Consider the following 19,511-nt stretch of genomic DNA (forward strand, 5'->3'; position numbering starts at 1 on the left):
GCGATCGGGACTCCAAAACAAGAGCAGGGTACATAAATATCGTATTTTCCAAGTCACGTGACCCGATGCATACGTCACTGTGGAAAGAATTAGCATTTTTTCATTTTCGCGCTCATTTTTGGTCGATAATGAATTGTGACCTTTCCATATGGTATAGAACGTTTAGGCTCTGGTCGCATTTCAGGTCAAGAAATTAGTGTCCGCAGTTTGCTTGTCGCGGGAGAAACGTTCGTCATTCATGGTCATGCACAATATGTTAACGAAAAAAAAAAATAATAACCGCCGACTTCTACGTGCAACTATGGAAGTGATGTGAATCTTTTCATGCGAGCAGTGCCACAAAATCGATGGTTTCTGTTTTGGATACAGTATTCGTTGTCGAAATGACGTGTAGATTGAAATACACCGTTAACGAAAGACGGTTTTCCATCGATGAGCGATGTTTTGTTTATCTGTTTGTGTGGGTTTTTTTTTTTTTTGGGGTACTGGGATGAAGAAACCAAAAAAAAAACCCCAAAATCTTGAACCATCCGCGCTATTGGTTTGTGTTGGCGATATAAATAGTTCCGTGCAGCTCGCTTCCAGATTTGGCGTAGAATTCCGTGGGTGAATGGTGGGTGTGGTGGGTAAAGGCTGCGAACATGGTCCCGATGGAAGAGGTGCCTGCTGGTGACCCTGTATGTTGCGATGATGGTGGTGAGCCTCGCGGTCTTGGGCGATGTATAATGATGTGAAAATGTTGTGTGTGTGGCCTGATGCAACGAAGTGGTTTCTCCGCATTTCAAAAATCTGTGACGTCGCTGCTGCCCACGGCCGAGAGCTTGGCAGAGAAGTTTAGAGAAATTTCTGAAAGCGTCCACCGAGCCACGGTGGTACGTTGGTCCTAGCTAAGAAACACTCGAGATCTGCAAAATAGCGAATTAATGAACATGAATTTATTGTTTATCGGAACTTACATAGCAGGAAAGTTGAAGGGATATGGATCATCAATATCTGAATGAGATATTTAAATTCAATTCGTCTCTGTTTTATAAATCCAAATATGATTGCAAATTGCTCTCATGGAGAAGATTTCATGCCGTGGAAACAGCGATGGAAGCTTCAAAAAAGCATGGAAAAATTATTAAAAATTGATATCACCGCGTAGAAAGTGACGTATGCAGTGCCTGGTCGACGTATTACTGAACCACCAATGTATTCGTTCTCAATTTTGCTCGATTTCTTGCGAACCTCTATAAATCTCAAATTGTCACTCATTTTGATGATATGCCACAAATGTTTGGATATTGCGTTACGCCATACGATAGTTAAAGACGCTGATATATTCCTCTTTTTTTTTTCTGGGACGCGGGGGAAATGTACGCGTACATATCTTCATGTATACTACTACATGCTTTCCACTACCATTATTAATGCATTGCGTGGATTGTTCCATTTCAATACATGATCATTTTATGAACATACAATATAAAAGTACTATATAGCCGAGCTCATATGAAATTAATACAGACTTGTATTGGGATTTTTTTTTTTCAACGAGTGATTGACGTCACACAGAATACACTCCAAGGCAAACATAGTTATACAGACACATTAAGCAGAAAAATGAAAACTTTGCTCTATTCCCCTGATTCAGTTGACAATAGTCTATTTTCATTTTGCAGTGGGCAATGCAATGTTTCCACTTTCAATTATACAACAGCACATAAGAAAATACAGATCAACACACACACAGATCATATAGGAAACAAACATAATTTCCCATGCACAACTAGTGATTCAATTAGAAAGAAGAAAAAAAAATATATATATATTATGTATGCTACTCTATGTCTGTGGTATAGAATCATCATGGTATAATATACCGTATTTGTAGCGTCTGAAAGAGGATTTTCTGTGGAGTCTCCTTTGCTATAATTTTTATGATATGACTTTATACATGAAAAAAAAATAATTGAATGCTCTTGAATATTTTTGCCTATTTCCAGATGGGAGTATAAATTTTCTAGCGTGGACGAATGATAGTAAAAGGTGGAATTATGGATTATGGAGATGGGAAAAATTGCTGATTTCCTCCTTATCATTAATAACACACTTCCATTGGGATGTATTTACGCTACATTGACTTCTTTTGTTATGGTTTTTGTAATCATTTGATCGTCATTTCATGGGGAATTGATCGCGAAATGTGTTCTTGATTAACGTAACACCATCGTTGCAGTCAAAGATGAACATGACATTTTTATTTATTTTTAAAATGTTTTGGTCAGAATTGAAAAGGATCAAACTCCTCAGAGAATTAATTTGCACGACTTTCACACTCACAATAATTCACATTCAAAAAGCGCCCGATACTACTTCATTACTCGGCTATGAGCGTTCACGATATTATAATTATAATCCCTGAAGTAGCTTTTGTCATCAGCAGACGACATCTATGCACTAAAACCAGCATCAACAGTGAGGCGAGAGAAAAAAAAATACAAAAACCCAAAACCAACAACATCACTATTCCACAGTCATGACATACTAGTACATTATCTACGTTTGTATCTACTCCCACAAACTGCATTTCAATCGTCCATTGCCAATAGTACATGTAATATAATCACGACCCAGAAATAAGCAAGCAAAAATTGCACAATGACGCTTATAAAAATCATTATTTTAGTACTTGTTCTGTCGAAAACGGGCAAGCAATTTCTCATCCCACCCTATTTTTTTTTTTCTGGTTCTTATTCACGTTTGTCCACGAGTATAGTAGCGAATACAATAGTATCAAGAGTTTAGTATATGACAGTATGTTATTGCGTTTTATTACAGAATTTAAGCACTGTTGATGAATTTTGAAGGAAATGATATTGTTAATTAAGAGTCTAAATTCCTTCGTCGGTATTCATGGTACGAATAATCGATTTTACTACAATTCAAGTACCGCGGTGACCACATTTTTTCTTACTTCAGATATTGCAGTGATATTTGCAATAAAATGTCTCTCGCTAGAATGTGTGCCCATGATATCCCAAGTTTTCCACCATATTATTAGTAGTAGTAGTATTAGCAAGTTCTTTGAGCAAATTGACTTGGGAGTCTTAGATGAAAAGCTGAATTTCAAAATTTCCTAGAATGCGTGATTTTTTTTTTCTTATTTTATATTTGATAGCAGTGATGTACGGTACCTTTTCCCGAAATTAAATACGTAAAGTCTTTGTAGGAAAAGTTTTTGGTTGAGTAGGGAATTGATTGTTTAGCTAGAATTATTGACATGTGTCTCAACTCAAGTTTTCAAACTTTGTTTCTGTTGAATTTTATGTTTTATTTAAAATTTTTGGATTGGGAAGGAACCCAGCTCATGGAAAACAAACCACAAAAGAGAGAGAGAAAAAAGAAAGAAAGACATACACACGATGAAATAGGTATTTACGTACTAATCGTAACAACCCTTGTTTCTTATTTTCCATGATCGCAGTTAACCCAAATCACCTTTCCTTGCAGCGACGGCCCAAGGTTGTCGAGCTCTTGTGTCTCATTGGTGAGATTATCACAACAAAAGATGAATATGTATATATGTTAATTTGGCAATGAATGACAATGTAATTCTTTTCTGCAGAGAACAATGTCAAACAGAGTGTGTGTGTGTGCGTGCGTGTAGGTATGCGTGAGGGTGTGTGCTGGGTGTGTATGGGTTTGATACGAGTGAAGAGAGGATCTAGCGTCCTGTATGGTGCGCATTATTAATTTCTGGCGCCAAATCGGCATTTCTTGTTCTTCTTCGAGAGGAAATAATCCAAAGGAGGAAAAAACAAAACAAAAACAGGTTGCTACAAAATCAAGCACTACAGTCCACTCAAACTGATACAAACATTTTCACGCTAAATCTTGGAAATTACTACTCCTTTCTTACTTGAAAGATGTGTCACCGTCTCATGTATAGTGCTTTACAAAAATTAACATTGGCCTTTGCCGGCGGTTCGTTAGGGGATACCGTTGGCATACTCATGTTGGTGTGACTACTTAACACACATGGTGAAAGTGTCTGCTTTCAATTCCCGCATCTTGTTTTGACTCTTTCGGAGTATGCAGTACCGTATTTATTTATTTATTTACTCCTTTCCTCTTCATTCTCTTTACACTGTTTTCGATCCTGACAATTCTAAGAAGATACAGACCGAAACATGTCAGAAATGTAATGCTTTACCAGAGGGAAATGACGTATGGAAATGCGACAAATGTTGTTCCATTACACACAAATCGATTGTGAAAGAGATGTTTTGATCCCAGTTTAACTCTCCAAATTTTTCACGGATTTATTTCAGTCATGTTCATTTTGCTTGCAAGTTTCAATGCTCTGATTCTAACAAAACTATATTATCCCTATAGTTCGTACCAGTTTCGATTATGTCAAACAATTATTGATTTGATCTTTCTTGTGCTTAACTTGAAATACCAAGACGTAATTATAGGTGTGAATTGTGAAGTACATTGTATAGCTATACTTGACTAGTTTGCAAATCTGACAAATCATGTACCGCTTCGTCGCCAAATTGATCATATTAAACAAAGTTGTCCGATGGCATAACAAATTTATCGCTGTTTCTAAATTAATGTATACGTTTCTGTTTCACGTTGTAGGTGTTTGGGCGTGGTTTTATATTGTTCTCACTATTGAAATACCACTTATGTGCCTCTTAGTGCATGGATTTTTGTGATGGGGATTTAGTTTACCTATACTCGTGAGTAGATTAGGATGTTTATCAGCATGTGGTTTATTATTTATTCATTTCGATATAAAGAAGTTGAGTTTTTCTCAAAAAGAAAACGAGAAATTTATGCCGGACAATGATCTCAAACAGCAAAACAATTCAGAGATCAAAATTTCGATCGTGCTTCCAGGAATCAGTTTGATATCTAGAAGAGGGGAAGATTAGTTTGAGTGCCTTTTTGCTGTTTTCACGTAGATACTAGGTCTATCCTTTTGCTTGTATACATCATCCATTCATTCTACGCCTGTACGTACACATCCCGTCTCCGTTAACTCGACTTTGCTGTTATGCGCTCTGGCTTTTCATACTGTGTCTAATTTCACTGATGTGTTTCATCGTTAACTCTCCTAACCTTTTTCACCTCCCCGTGTCTTCTTTCGTCACTGTCCCTTCAGCTCTGCCCCCTCCTTCCCTTCTCTCTCGCCCTCCATCTACATTTCTCTTTCTCTTTCCTATTATCAAACTAACACCCCCTCTCCTGGTCCCAGTTGTCCAATGTTCCAAGATCCAGTTTTTCCCTTTTGACTGTTCTGTCCAATTCCGCCAAGTTTATGTTGACGCTTCCTAGTCCGTCTTTGTGTTATAGCATCACACTGTAAACCCATTTCTAAAACCCAAATCAAACCTCCCCGATCTTTTGACGTACCCACACACCTCTCTACCTACCGTGTAGTTAAAAACCAAAAGACAAAACAAAATAAACATGCGTTGATGTCCGAATTCATTGCTAATGTGCGGGACGCTCTTGGTTTTTCTCCCCGTTGCCTGCCCTATACTTGGCTTGTGCCTCCGACAGTAATTCGGTGCTCCAGAGGTCTGCCGGACTCCACGAAACGGGCGAGATTCGCTGGCAGCTGGTGCTGTGCCTCATGCTGGTCTGGATCCTAACCTTCCTGGCCCTCGTCAAGGGAGTGAGGAGCGTCGGAAAGGTGAGCCCTCATCACCAGCTAATTATAGATAGATAGATAGATTTTAGATAGATGAATGAATCAATAAATGGATTAATTTGTTAATGAACAGATCTCATTTATATAAATGAATGAATGATAAGTTATTTTGATATATATATAAGATAGAAACAAAACTGGAACAAAGTTCATGCTATTCTCCAACATCTTATATCTGCACACAAATTTTCGAACGATTCGCTCTTTCTCAAAAGTGTTGATACTGAGAGAACAATAACAATTCTACATGAATATGATATAATGTATACGTTTATTATGTATTTGATAAATTATAAATTTTATTTGTTAGATAAAGAGGAAATCGATAAGAATGAAGATGTTTTTTTTAAGAATTTTATTCAAATGAGAAGATTCAGATTGTACAAGTGAAACTCATTCTACAAAATGCCTGATACGAAATGCAGGAGATGGCTGACGGCAACAAACAATCTGGAATGAGTATATTGTTTTCAGCCGACGTGGGAAACAAAATCTTCATTTCCTGATACATATCCATCAATAGTTTTGCTTGCTTTATCGAATGACAATTTTGATGGGGGAAAAAAACATGATTTCTGTTCATTTCTGGTAGAAAACATGAAATGTTTTGCGTACAAAAACGACATTTAATGAAAATGATAGTGTGCATAGATGTGATGATATCTTGTATAATTGTGTGAGTAGGTCAATATCCCCTCAAGCGATTAGTCTCCATGCTTCCAATTCTTGCTCAACGTCACGAAAGCGTTGCAGCATTGTGCATTCGTACTTCAATATTTTATTCATTGGGTTGTGCTCGGGTATCGAACCCTCACAATATCTGGCAACGCCGTACAAAATACATGTAGGCCCCCTACTGGGAGTTGCAAGCATGCGCATTATACACTGAACATGCTCGTGCACCGCATCATATACACCACCACTCAATCCCCTGCACATCGACGTCGTCCCTCTAGCGCCTACTTGTGAATACAATGTATTTTAAGGAAATGATGGACTAGTTTGAGGACGTATTTCTTGATCATTTTCCTCGTCCTATACACTGGAAACGGCGGGAGGGGGTGTGGCCATCATGGGTAAAGAGAAAGGGAGAGATGTCCTGCTAATTATTGTCTTCCGGTATATAGGTGAATATTGCGAATGAAAAGTGGTTCTGTGGCAACAAACAAAACAACAAAACCAAAATCGTGGGGAAAAAATATGGAGTTGTTGCGGGCACCGCGATTTATTCATTTTGTCGGTGTTTTATGTGTCTTATTGTGAGTTTCTACATTGTCGCAAATGCTTCTGGCTTCGTTGAAGCGGCATATCTTGATATATCTATATATCTGTACTTGTATATGTATTATATATTATATATAAAACAAAAAGGAAAACAACAAAGGTGAAACATGCGAGTTACCAACTAATCGTCGAAGAGGTGAGGTTGCCGGAAGTATTCAAGCATGCGTTCCATTGGGAAGAACTCTATACACACAAAGAACCGTGAAACTGCTCCACAGTGTCCTCGCCTTATACGCAGATTGCTGCTCTTATCTGGGTTCAAATTGGATTTATTACACGACCATTGCATGCCTGTTTGATGAGAATAACTCAAAGGGATCGTATAGTTTTGGTTGAGACATAATTTCAGGTTTCTAACATTTTTTTTTTTTTTTTTGTGAGATAGTGAGAACTCTCTTATGAAATATGAAAGAGCATGTAATTCCATGAGGAATTCAACGTTTATTAGATGAAAATTTGTTTTGAAATGGCTGAGATATCCAAAACAGAGCGATTCTCATAAAGTGTGGGACCCACACTTTTTTACGATTGCTTTGTTTTACTTTGTTTTTGGAGGTTTCAGTCATACCAAACCCGGTTTTCATTAAATAAACTTTGAATTCCTCTTAGAATGGTATATGTTCTGTACTATGTCATAAGTGTTTTCTTGGTATCTCACAAAAAGTTAAAAGCCCAATTCTCATCTTCACCAATACTGTACCATCCCTTTAAAAAGAATACGCGGAATATACAAAGACTTATTTCTAATTGTTTGCATAAATGCACTTTCCAGTCAGATTGGAAATTTAGTTTCTCTTTCAATGTTTTTTTTTTTTTTATTAGTAATTTGCGCTGCGTGAAGTAGAAACTTAAGAATTTATGGTTTCGATATTTATTATAGTTTTATCAAGGAGTTAGGCGACTTTTTGCCTGGTACCCTCCTTGATTTTATGACGTTTTATGGCGACCCTGTACTAAATATTTCACTCTTTTAAGATTCCGAAAACGAACCGTCCCGTTCTTGATTACAATGCCAAGTTCGAAACTTTTAGCAAGCCATCCTCAACAGGGAATTAGGGTCGTGCACTTTTTGAAGGAGACTCCTTCAGCTGTAAAGCGAGACGCCAACTATGTGCCTATGTTGTTGTAAGCAGCGAGCCCTTATACAATGATGAAGGGCGGATATATAACATGCAACAGTATTAGTCTTGTCAATATGTAAACAGCGAGTATCTGTCTTCTTGGAGAGGTGTGTTACTATTTTCGTGCTAAATGCGCTTTTTGCTCGTGGTTTTCACTTTCACTTGTTGGCGGCGAACGGAGCTGTTTGAGACCGGGAGACGTTTGCATTTCCTCTTCCGTATATAGAGAGCTCTGGAATAGAAACCACCGAATGATTTACTGGAAAAGTCCTAGTGAAATTCCTTGTAAAATTCCTTCATGAGGCGATCAGGCTTACGAGTTGTAGTCTCCTTCATATCGGGCTCTCTTCAATAATGAATTGAAGAAACGAAGGTGAAATAATCCAACCTTCCCTTCATGTGATATTGTCTCTCTGCGGATGGATACGATCTTATGATCCGAGCGAGAGTTTTGAGACGATAACTCGACATTTTTTTGTGTGTGTTAGATGTTTCCAGTATATTATAGACCTTCAAAAGCATACATTAATGTGAAAAAAGGAACTCCTTTTACTTAACTAAGGGTTTAGAATTTCAAAGACGCTCAAATCAAAATCAAACAGTGGTCATTAAGGACCTTCGAAGCACATATTTTGCGTTTGATGGAATTTTGATCTCTTAATTTGAAGAGCAGTGGAATACAGCCAAGCAATAAGTGGTAATTGACATGTAAGCGCTGCATGAATGGCTTTAGATAATTTTGATTGTCAAAAAGTTTCCAATGGGTTAATGGCTTTAGTTGATTTTGATCGTCAAAAATATGCGTTCACCTGTACATGTCGATATGCATACAGCTTATGAATATTCGTGACGTAGTTTTCATGAAGACCTGCCTATTTTCATTATAGCACTTCAGTTCAAGTCTCTTTCAAGAGAAGGTCTTCAATGACCATTATGTGCACATGCTCAGATTGACAGTGTGAACCTGCTTTTAGTGAACGTAATTCTTGTTTCTGTGTAGTTTACGTATAGGCCCTAAATCGTTTTGCAGGCCTCCGATCATACAAGTTGTTTTAGTTTAGTTAATTCATTTCTAGTCAGTGGATGATTGGGATGTTTAACTAAGTCCCAACGACCGATAAAACCTTTTGATAGTATACCACACACAAATACACTCCCGCGCGCACTCATGTTTCTTTGGGTGAGAATTACGGGAAGTGTTGTATCAGAACTAATTTCTCCACCTTTTTATTCTAGGTCCGACATAAAAACTAATATTAATGTCCGATTTATGATTAGGGCAGTAAATGGGTGTAAGGTGCAACGTATACTGTTAGATGAAGGAACACGAGGAGCGTAATAACTGGCTTTATTCATTCCTTCATTTTCATATGAATTTCTTCATTAAACAGTGAAGGCCCTGTTATGGCAAAGAATAGACCAAAGTCAGAAACTATTCGACGCAGCCTGTAGTGTCGTGTGTACGCCGATCCCGACGTGAATAAGTTCCGCTTGTGAGGCAGACTCTTGCTTTCCAGCGTCAAAATAATATTTTGACGCTGGAAAGCAAGAGTAACATATTATGTTACGCCCTCCCCATGCGATAACCCGTTTTGCCGTACTCACGAGTTTATTAAATAAACCTTATAGCCACTGTGTTCTGACACAAGATGTAGTATGACTCTGAATAGAATGAGGGCTTCAAACAGGTGACCTTGTCTGTAATTTTCCGCGGTATTATACAATACAAAGTATGGTAGTTTTCCATTCGCCATTATCCCCGCTCAAGGTCGACTTCGTGAAGTCTTTGTCCATTCGTCGTAGCGGGCTTCGAGGCACATCGCAGTCATTAATTGCGATACTGGTATCCTTTTAGCGCGTTTTTTGAGGAGAGCACAGTGAAATTCAATCACCATCCTGGTGTTCTTGACTTTGAAAAGATGCATTGTTTTGCTTCGTTTTGTGTAGTTTATTCATTTATATGATTTCCCTACCAAGAGAACTGGCTTAAAAAATATTGGCACGGCTTCAAATGTGTAGTTCTCGCCGCGTGATCACGCGGAGAGGATCTTTCCCTCTCTCTTCTCCCTTACTCTCTTAATTATGGCTAATAAAAAGTTAATGATTACTGGTGTGGAGTAAACACACACACACACACACACACACACACACAAATATACACTTCTAGTTATAATTATGCCGTTTTCATACTGGAATATAGATTCACTCATTATACTGCCGCTCTTTGCCCGGAGTCTGCAGAAATTGATCGTAAAGTTTCTTAGCTCTCAGTCGACGTTAAGTGAACATTTGGCAATCGACTAACGCGATAGATGATATCGATCGGGCCAGTTTTCGGTCAGTCATCCGAACTAGTCTAGCTCGCAGACCTGTCGTCTCGCATTTTAAAGGCACGAAACATGGTCTACGCGTTTGTAATCGGGGAAAGAGATGGGCACTTCTCATACCAGGCACATATTACTATTGGCAAAATATGTTTGTTTTCATGCTGTAGGCCTATAGTTTGTGGTGTTGTTGGTTTTTTTTTTTTTCTGGCTTCTATTGCCATCTTAGGCACTGGCACTAGTACAGCTATTACAAGTTCCATCCGATCGTGAGAATGGTATTGTCATTAATCTGACAATGTAATCACTTGCACAAAAGCACAGTGAAATCTGCTACAACGCCCACTTGGCCGCTAGTGGAACCTGATTATTAGACCATGGAGAGTTATCGTCAGCCTTTAACGGTCTCATTAGTAACTGGTAACTCCATGATGAGACCGTTACATGCTGAGCACTGTGAATTAGAAACATGGTACACGCCTTTAAATAAGTCTTAGACGGAAATCCCTGTGCCTGGTCAATAAAACTGCATTTTGTAAAAAAAAAAAAAAGGATCCCTTACAACCCATCAGCCGCGAATTAGCAAATACGATATGCATCCGTCCCTGCATCGAAACATATCCGCTTTACCAGAGATGAAATTATTGATCATCAGTATGTTTAGTAAGATGTGGGCAGGAAGTACTGTTGTTTCTTACTGATCGTTCTACTGCCATCATTTTTTTAGTTTTGATCCGTCCGCATTGGGCGCTTCGGTACACTTGAGCTTCCGGCAAAGGAAAGCTCATTTGCGCAAAATTTTTAAGAGCAGATATTTTTCCGGGTATATACGGAGGAATTCCTGGAATTCTCACTACCATATTCTTGTACAGAAATCTGACTCTGAACTGTGTTAGACTGCATGCGGGTTGATCCTGCAAACGAGGATGCATATAGAGAGTGCACGTCGGGTATGGTCACATCAGCGTTGTGAATCCGTTATCTACACTGTTTAAGACTCAAACACACATAACAGTGAAGATCATTTTCATATGTTTAAATGATTAGGAAGGCCTGCGATTGTATAACACACTTTTCCAATACGGTTATATTCATTGCAATGACTATCCCCTCCCCGAGAACAAATCAAAGTTGTGAGGGGTCCACCTACTCGGGGTCTACTCAGGAAATTCACGGGAACTGTTTAATTTCCTGTTTTCAAACTGATCAGTCAGTGTTCCAGTGCAAAATGTGACACAAAGATGCAGCAGGTTAGTCATGTCTCCCCACCTTCATCCCCCCCCCCCACACACACGCATACACACGCACACACACACACACACACACACACACACACACACACACCTCATTCTTCCATGTTTGCCATGTTTGTTTCCGGCTCTCACTTTTTGCCACATAGCGATAATATATTCCGACATGGTTGAGAGCCACTTAATTCACTCCCACCCAACCGGGGGCCGTGGGGGGGGGGGGGGGGGGGGAAGAAAAGGCAGACGCGTTGCTTTGCATTTGATTTGCGCAACCCCTTGCTCCAGGCAAACACAAGATGTTAATGAAGCCAAGAACAACTAATGCATTAGTGAACGAAAATATCGGCAGGACAGTTTTCTTCAGTTCGTCGTTCATCTTAAATTGCTGTTGCATCATAAATTTCAGATGCGAGTAGGCCGAGTTACGAAAATTTGAATAAATGCAGATAATGGACTCTATACAGCAGGACTAATCCAGAACTTGTAATTATCCATTGATCTGATTTAGTGCGTAATTGATATTCAGTGCGTTTTGCTTTGATTCAGTGTATAGGATTTATTGTGTCTTCCAGGTAAATGTAGCCATGAAAGGTCAGTTGAATTTTGTGAGCTTTGGACCAAGTACTACATCAACTCTTCAGGTCGCTGGGCCTGTGACCCGATTGTTGGCAAGCCCTGTATCCGGCAAATCTGCGCCATGTCGACTTATCGTGACGACCAGGCACCCATTTGCAATTTAGTAAGATGGATGCAATTACTGAGGGTTGCTGTGACTGTAGCTGCCATGATAGAGGCTACCATGCTGTGGTCGTGTGCCTCTTCAGTTTGAACACTTCTGTCCAGAGGACCCTGTTATCATTGTCACCGTAGCATTTTCTATTAGGTACCCTTTATACAACGTACACCTGTATGCGACAAAGGGACATTGTCGGCAGAACATCGTCCAAGGATGAACGACCATGGGAACGGATTCGAACCCCAGACCAGCTACACGTTGTGTGAACAAATCCAGAGTCTTCTCCCGATATACCAACTTGGCTACTTGGTATACCTAGCACCACGATCTTCCACACGGTGCTCACAGATAGTCTATCCAGGGAGGTGATCCCTGAACTATTGTCTCGCTGTTTCCATAGTAACAGATAGAACAGCCAGTTTGCCATGATTGTTCTAGTGCACTCTGAAACGGCCTCTCTTCAGACGGGAGAGAAGAATATTGCTCTGGCATGGAGCCATTAAACCGTATCTTCACATCCTTCGAAAGTTACTGGACAAGTGCGGCTGGCACCGGAGAGTCGATCACGAGCTGTCCGTTTTCTCACGGCTATTTGCCACCGATGATTGCAGGACCGTCGCAACCGGGGCTTCCGATTGGCAAGGCGTATCAGCCCGGCCTTCCGTCTCAGCTGTGGATGATAAGTCACCATATAAGGACAACCAGTTGGACGGCGCTTGGACACTGTCCTTTGCTATCTGTAATATCGCGTGTGGATGCATCCATCCATCAGTAGCCGGACTATCATGTTGAAAGTGTATGGTAGAAATCCCCCCCCCCCCTTTCCCACCAATTTTCCCATACTAAGTAACAGTGAGCATAAATGGTTGAGCAAGAGTAGCAGTCTGGGAGAAAGACTATCATCATACCCTGTATCCATATCCTTACACCGCCGTAATACATATTCATTTTATACATTGGCCTATATACTATTCATTTTTAATGTCCTAAATGCCAGGCATTCAAGGCAGACAGCAACAGCAGCTGCGATTCGGTGGTTGCTAGCAGCTCCTGGAGTTAAAGGAAGGGACTCGTCTAACAACCCATTATCCTTACACGCCCCCTTTGCCATAATTATTGTTGGCCTTGCACTTCTGGCATTATAGAATGGCCGCGCCCGACATTTCAGTTGCGTTTTACGTGGGAACTTCTGCCGGACCCCGAACGCCTCCCTTTATTTCCTCTTAGAAAAAGAAATAAAGACATGCAATTCATTAATGAATCCTTCCACACCTGCCAATTAGCTGTGTGCTTTGTATTTGAACTCATTAACAAAATGATGTAGGAAGTGTTTCAAGAAGTAGGTCTACTTAACAGCCTTTTATCATGAATTTGTAAACTCAAGCCTTAAGTGCTTCTGTTGTGTACGCATTAATTGAATCTCATGTACATGTCAAGTCTATATCTCCATCACCATACGGCAACAAAACAATAAAATGATACCACCATACGGTTTGGTGTGTCTTTTGCTTTCGAAAGTCATTGATAATTATTTTTCCATTGCTTCCTTACTATCGACCAACTTCCTTTTGAATTTATGCGATTCATCTTTGGACAACAGAAAATGGCAATGAAGGAAATTGAAAAGGAAGTGAGCACCATTATTATGATTTCTTTTCACGTTTGTCAGCAAGCAAAGGTCTCTTGGATATCAAAACTGTGAATATGCTCGCAGGGAGCTATGGGTATTGCAGAGAAACTGTACCCGAGTTATTCGTATTTTCTGTGAGTTTCAATCCCGGTTTGATACGGAAACTGAATATCTATGCATCCCCATAAAACCGGTAACTCTTCTCTGTTGTTCACTAAGCAGACTTTTGTCATCTGTTTGCTTGTTAGAAATAAAAGTGTCATCTTAAGTATCGGGATTATTTTATTTTCACCTCACCGTGTGATGTGGAAGTTTTCCCTCTTTTACATTATGCCACCCTCTCGGTACCCCCTAACGCGCATGTTGCCAAGGTTGGCAAATGAAATGAACGTCTACGGTCTACGTGTGAACCGAAGCTTCATCACGGAGCTATGGCCTCATCGTGCCAAACTGTCCCATTGCTAATTTAAATACGATGCAGATAGCTAAAATGATTGTTTTGCACTCTAGTAATTGCCCCTGAAAAGTTCATGTACTTTCTGCCATTTCCTGCCTGCCTATTGGCGTTGTAAATTTGGCGATGTTTACCTCCCCGTAAAAATGTTTGGACTTCTCTTCCCCACACAGGGGATTATTGATGGGATGGAGCTTCGAATTTAATGATGGTGTTCGATCAAAAGACGATGAAGGAGTGAAGTTTAATTTTTGCGTTTATACACCCACTTGCGATGTCTCTGCTTCATGTTATTTTGCTCGGAACGATGGTGCATCTAGACAAGGTGAATCAGATATGCATGCAATTTTAATCCCCCAGGCTGGATGATGTTCCGATGTTCTGATGTTTGTTGTCTCCGTATGGTGATGGAGACAGACTTAACCACGTCATGTCCTTTAAGGGGGGGGGGGGGGATACATGGGTCTGTGGGAAGGGAGAGGCGGGTGGTGCATGTACACAGACAGACATGCGTCCCCTGCTCATCTCTTCCTCATTCGTGCTACACGATAGACAGACACAAGGCCTGTTATGTGTGTATACCACCTGTACACACACTATGACTCACTATACAGCACGAATTGATGTGAGACAGTTTTCCCTGTCTCTTTTTCTCCTATCATCTTTCTCTCTCTCTCACCTTTTCTCACCGTATCTCTCCCTCTATCTATCCATCTCTCTCATTTTATCTACCTCTCTCTTTTCTCACCTCGCCAGTTCATCTGTGCACTGTTCATCTATCGTGGAAAATTATTCGGCCTTCATTCCCGCGCAAGCGTCCGTGTGTGTGAGCTCACTGTTTATTTTAGCACACAGTTCGTGTCAAACCTATGATGATAGAGCGTACATAGTCGTGGGTGTGGCATTTGAAATCCCGGAGACATGCTGTGTTCCATGTGTGAATATGTATTGTATATTGTATTCGAAAGAGAGGCTCCCGAGAGATCCTTTAACCATGTAATGTGACAATAGTGCCGAACAAGGAGACAGAAGGCGCATACATTCCTGCCTCACTGTCGCCCAAGCATATCACAGCCACGTCGCGAACGAGTGGTTATACAATTTGTACTTTCGTACACACTTATATCACCCAGATATAGGCTATGATGTCGGTACGTGACCAGACAGATGAGATCAAGCTCAATGAACAACATTGTTTCCTTTCTCGTCATTGCTTCTCCGATCCTTTTTTTTCCCCATCTATACGCTGTTTATCTATCATTAAGAGCTATTGAAAGACTTGGAAAGGCGCGAACAATATAGGCGTACATTTTATGCTGACGATGTGGGGGCACAGGTATTGTAACAAAGAAATCACATATTTTTATCTCGTACCTTCGTTGAGCCCAGTTTCGTAATAATTTTATGCTCGATAGGAGCAGAAAATACGGGTCAGGAACTCGCACATTGGAATATGCCTCACAGTGCAGACACTCCTACGCCTACGAAGCGCACAGTATACAACGTGAAAACCTGTTAAATTGTCTGTCGGTGATTTGTGCAATAGCAGTCACGTGACTGATGCAGCGGGATCGAAATTATTTCTGTTTCAAGCAGTGACGTCAATGAAATCAGGTGATATAATTCCAGAATTTGACTGTATGCCTTTATGGCTGCTGACGATTCGGACGAGGCCAAGTTGGAATAAATTAATGTAGACCTACATTATTTAGGCAATATAGGATAACAAAATCTAATCACTTGGGGAAAATATAACTCAGCGGGGATGTCAAGTTTTGCATTAGACCCCTAAAAGGGCAATATCTGCATATTATTATAATGATTACGAACAGGCCAGAGGCTTGCCGCTTAATTGCAATTTTTCCCGCAGCCGTTTTTCAAGCCCGAGTCCACGCGGTTTTTTTTCTTCGCCAAGCTCGCCCCTGAAATGAGGCAAGGTGACCGGCAGTATATTCAAGTCTTCAAACATGAGGGTATGGGGCTCGCTGCGCAGCGAAAATGTATACAATCCCTTGTGAACATGGCCGATAAACACTCGAGAAGCCTGCACTGAATTGCCATACGACACTTAGGTAGGCCTATAAAGTAGAAATGATGCAAATGTAGGCCTATATGTAATTTCGTCCGCCAAGCGCGGAAGCGGTCGGTTGTCGCGTTCAGATTTCATAGCCATTTTTATGAAACTCGTAGAAATATGAAGCGGTCGCGAGAGATCCACAATGCTTGTGTCGTGCGTATCAGAAGTTACAATTAATTCTTTTGACACATGATATGATTCACATGATTCCGATTTATTGTCTAATTTATGCCACTGCAGTTGGTATGGAACGAGACACATTCCAAGCCCCGTCGTTTTTGTCCCCCCCCCCCCCCCCCGTCAAAAGATAGAAAGCACTTATATTTTGATACACTGTGTTGTTACGGTTTATAATTGACAGGGGTTACGTAATCAGGCGCGTTATGATAACTGAGGTGTTCGACCTTGAAAACCATTGTGGACATCCGTTGTAAACAACACACAGTGGATATCTGCGTGCATCCAATACTGAGTACTTCCGGGAGGGTATGTGGAAAAGTACCGTCACCCTCACCCGTTTAAAATTGCCTCGCGGGTATAGAGTAATCCCGAGACATCATTATTAAACAAATTATACAGGGTAACCTTGAGACGTTAAATCATCTACCAATCCATATTTGTCTGTACAGACATGTAGACAACACACTCATGCGGATAGACAGACGTGAGACAGACACAGACAAGCACACACATCCAGACACTAACGACAACAAACAGATCCCAATGCATACCGAAAGGCGACAAGCACACACACTAGTACTCGCAGCCGCCTAATAATTGTTGACAAGCAGGAATCGAGAACATACATGCTGAGCACACACACACACACACACATGTCACATACCAACCGTACGGTAAGTGGTATACCAAAGAATCTGCTTTTGGGTATTCGCACAGGTACACACGGCACACGCACCGCAAATGGTGACTGTATTTTTATTCACATTTTCGAGCAAGATAAGTGAAAGGGCTTATTAAAAATGCATGCTCGCAGCGTCTACCGCATGGTACGGGCAGGTTGGTTTTGCTGCCTTGCATAAATGCTCTCCATTCCCTCGCTTTTTGAGTAGTGTGTAAAATAAGCACACACTTGTCGGTATGGCGGGTCATGTGTCTGGGGGAAAAAAGGCATGTGTTGTGTGGTTGATGGTCTTTCCCTGCGAAAATAATATGCAAGGCATTGATTTGTGATCGTGACATTGTGTAAAGAGAAGGAAGGCAAAGGGAACATTATTGAGACGTGACTGACGGAAAGAAAACTTAATCGAAATCGGAAAAAATCCTGAAATATCAAAAAATTATGGGGAGCGGAAATAGGTTATGTTTCTGTTCTAGTACTGGTCGTAAAACGGTTTGAGTAACTTGTATTTCTCTCGAATCCGTCGTGTCAATTCATAGTGCACCGACAAAAAGCTTCGTCGCACCATGGAGCTCGTTTCTGTTAGGTCCATGGTCGCACAAACTCGGATTTTCTTTCTGGTAGTCTGCAGCGAATCTGTGTACTAAATAATTCATTTTTCCGAAGTATGCTATTTGTGCTGTTTGGAAGGGACAATTTGTAAATGTAGATGAAAACTGTTTGTACAGTGTATAATGTAATGCGTGCGGTGCGTGCGCGATCGTAAGGCGCGGGGACCACGTGGCATTCAACCAGACGACATTGGTTAATGGATGGCAGATGCGCCTCATCAGTATTACGCGGGCCGCTGTCTGGGAATAATGATTATTCCTCTCTGCCCGCTAAAGTGCCGCTCGATGCAGCAGTCGGGCGAATGTTTGTCGTATGTTGCATAGCAGAACATTAATGATTCGCCATCTCATAAAGTGATTTTGCAGACGGGAGATTGGGGGGGGGGGGGGGGGGGGGGGGGGCATACTCGTATCACGTAAAGGCATAATCGCAACGCAGAGCTAAGATATTTTCGCGGGCAAAGCACGCCGAACAAGTGTATGCAAAATACCACGGCTTCTCCGCACCGTCCGCACAAATTGTAACAAATTGTTGGTCATGTTTTGAATGCTCACGGAATGCAAATATATCAGGCCAAACAGAGGAAACCTTACCGTGAAAACTTCTTGATGGTTTTTGTTACATATCTGAATTCTGGTTTATATCCTTAGCAAAATATTATTTAATATTAAACTCGAATGATGGTTGTCAATATGCGTCGAACTCGAAGGTCTAAAAACACTCAAAATACAATTGAAAATCTAATTTGAAATTGAATTTGAAAATGGGAAAGAAAAACAAGTAAGTTTAAATCGGGAATCTGAAATGTCTTCATTTAGTCCCAAATGTAGGAGAAAGTATGATGTGTCATTATCATCGTGTATATCTTTACTTCCCAAGCTGAGAAGCAATACACACGATTTCACGAGACATGCGTTTTGAATCGGATAGAAACTGTTAAGTGTTAGTCTGAACGCCGGTGGGTGTATGCAAGGTGTACAAAGTGGAAGCTGGGATCCTGTCACAGGAGAACAGCATTTATCTCGTACACCCTGACCCTTCAAGCGAAATGTCATATTCCCAAAGTGGGTGTGACAGGCAGCGGGGAGATTCAGGGGTAGCTGCGAGAGCGGGGGTCCCTGGGAGTGTGTCTCGACGAGACATTCATTCGCATGACTTACTTGTAATCTCCCTCAAAGCCAGCAGGTGTATGAAGCGTGCTACTGGCTACATTGTTCTGGCTGTGCGCGTCGCGTCAGACATGACTTAAGATGTCTTGTGCAAGGGCGCCTGAATAAAACTTGACTAGCAATGGGCTGAGCAAACCACAGTAGGGGGTGTGCGGGGGGGGTGCAGGAGATTTTCACACACCCCTTTCTTGTCATGAACAAGGGTACCACTGAGGATAAAGGGCTGTAGCTGCCCCCCCCCCCCCATCTCCACAATTTGTTGGATGGTTAAAAAGATCAACAGAA

At 40.9% G+C, this 19,511-nt stretch overlaps 1 protein-coding gene across 1 annotated transcript in view; it reads left to right on the top strand.

Annotated features, from left to right (window-relative positions):
* The window catches only part of LOC139729247 (sodium- and chloride-dependent glycine transporter 1-like), a 46,212-nt gene that overhangs the window by 13,542 nt on the left and 13,159 nt on the right, over window positions 1-19,511 (top strand). Inside the window, exon 5 of the mRNA XM_071640177.1 lies at window positions 5,560-5,692. Coding sequence (XP_071496278.1) covers window positions 5,560-5,692 — 133 coding nt within the window. The remainder of the gene's footprint in view (window positions 1-5,559; window positions 5,693-19,511) is intronic.

Source organism: Diadema antillarum, unplaced genomic scaffold (assembly GCF_040938485.1).
Source record: "Diadema antillarum isolate AM-2024a unplaced genomic scaffold, OU_Dant_1.0 seq00000229_RagTag, whole genome shotgun sequence".
NCBI classification, from domain to species: domain Eukaryota; kingdom Metazoa; phylum Echinodermata; class Echinoidea; order Diadematoida; family Diadematidae; genus Diadema; species Diadema antillarum.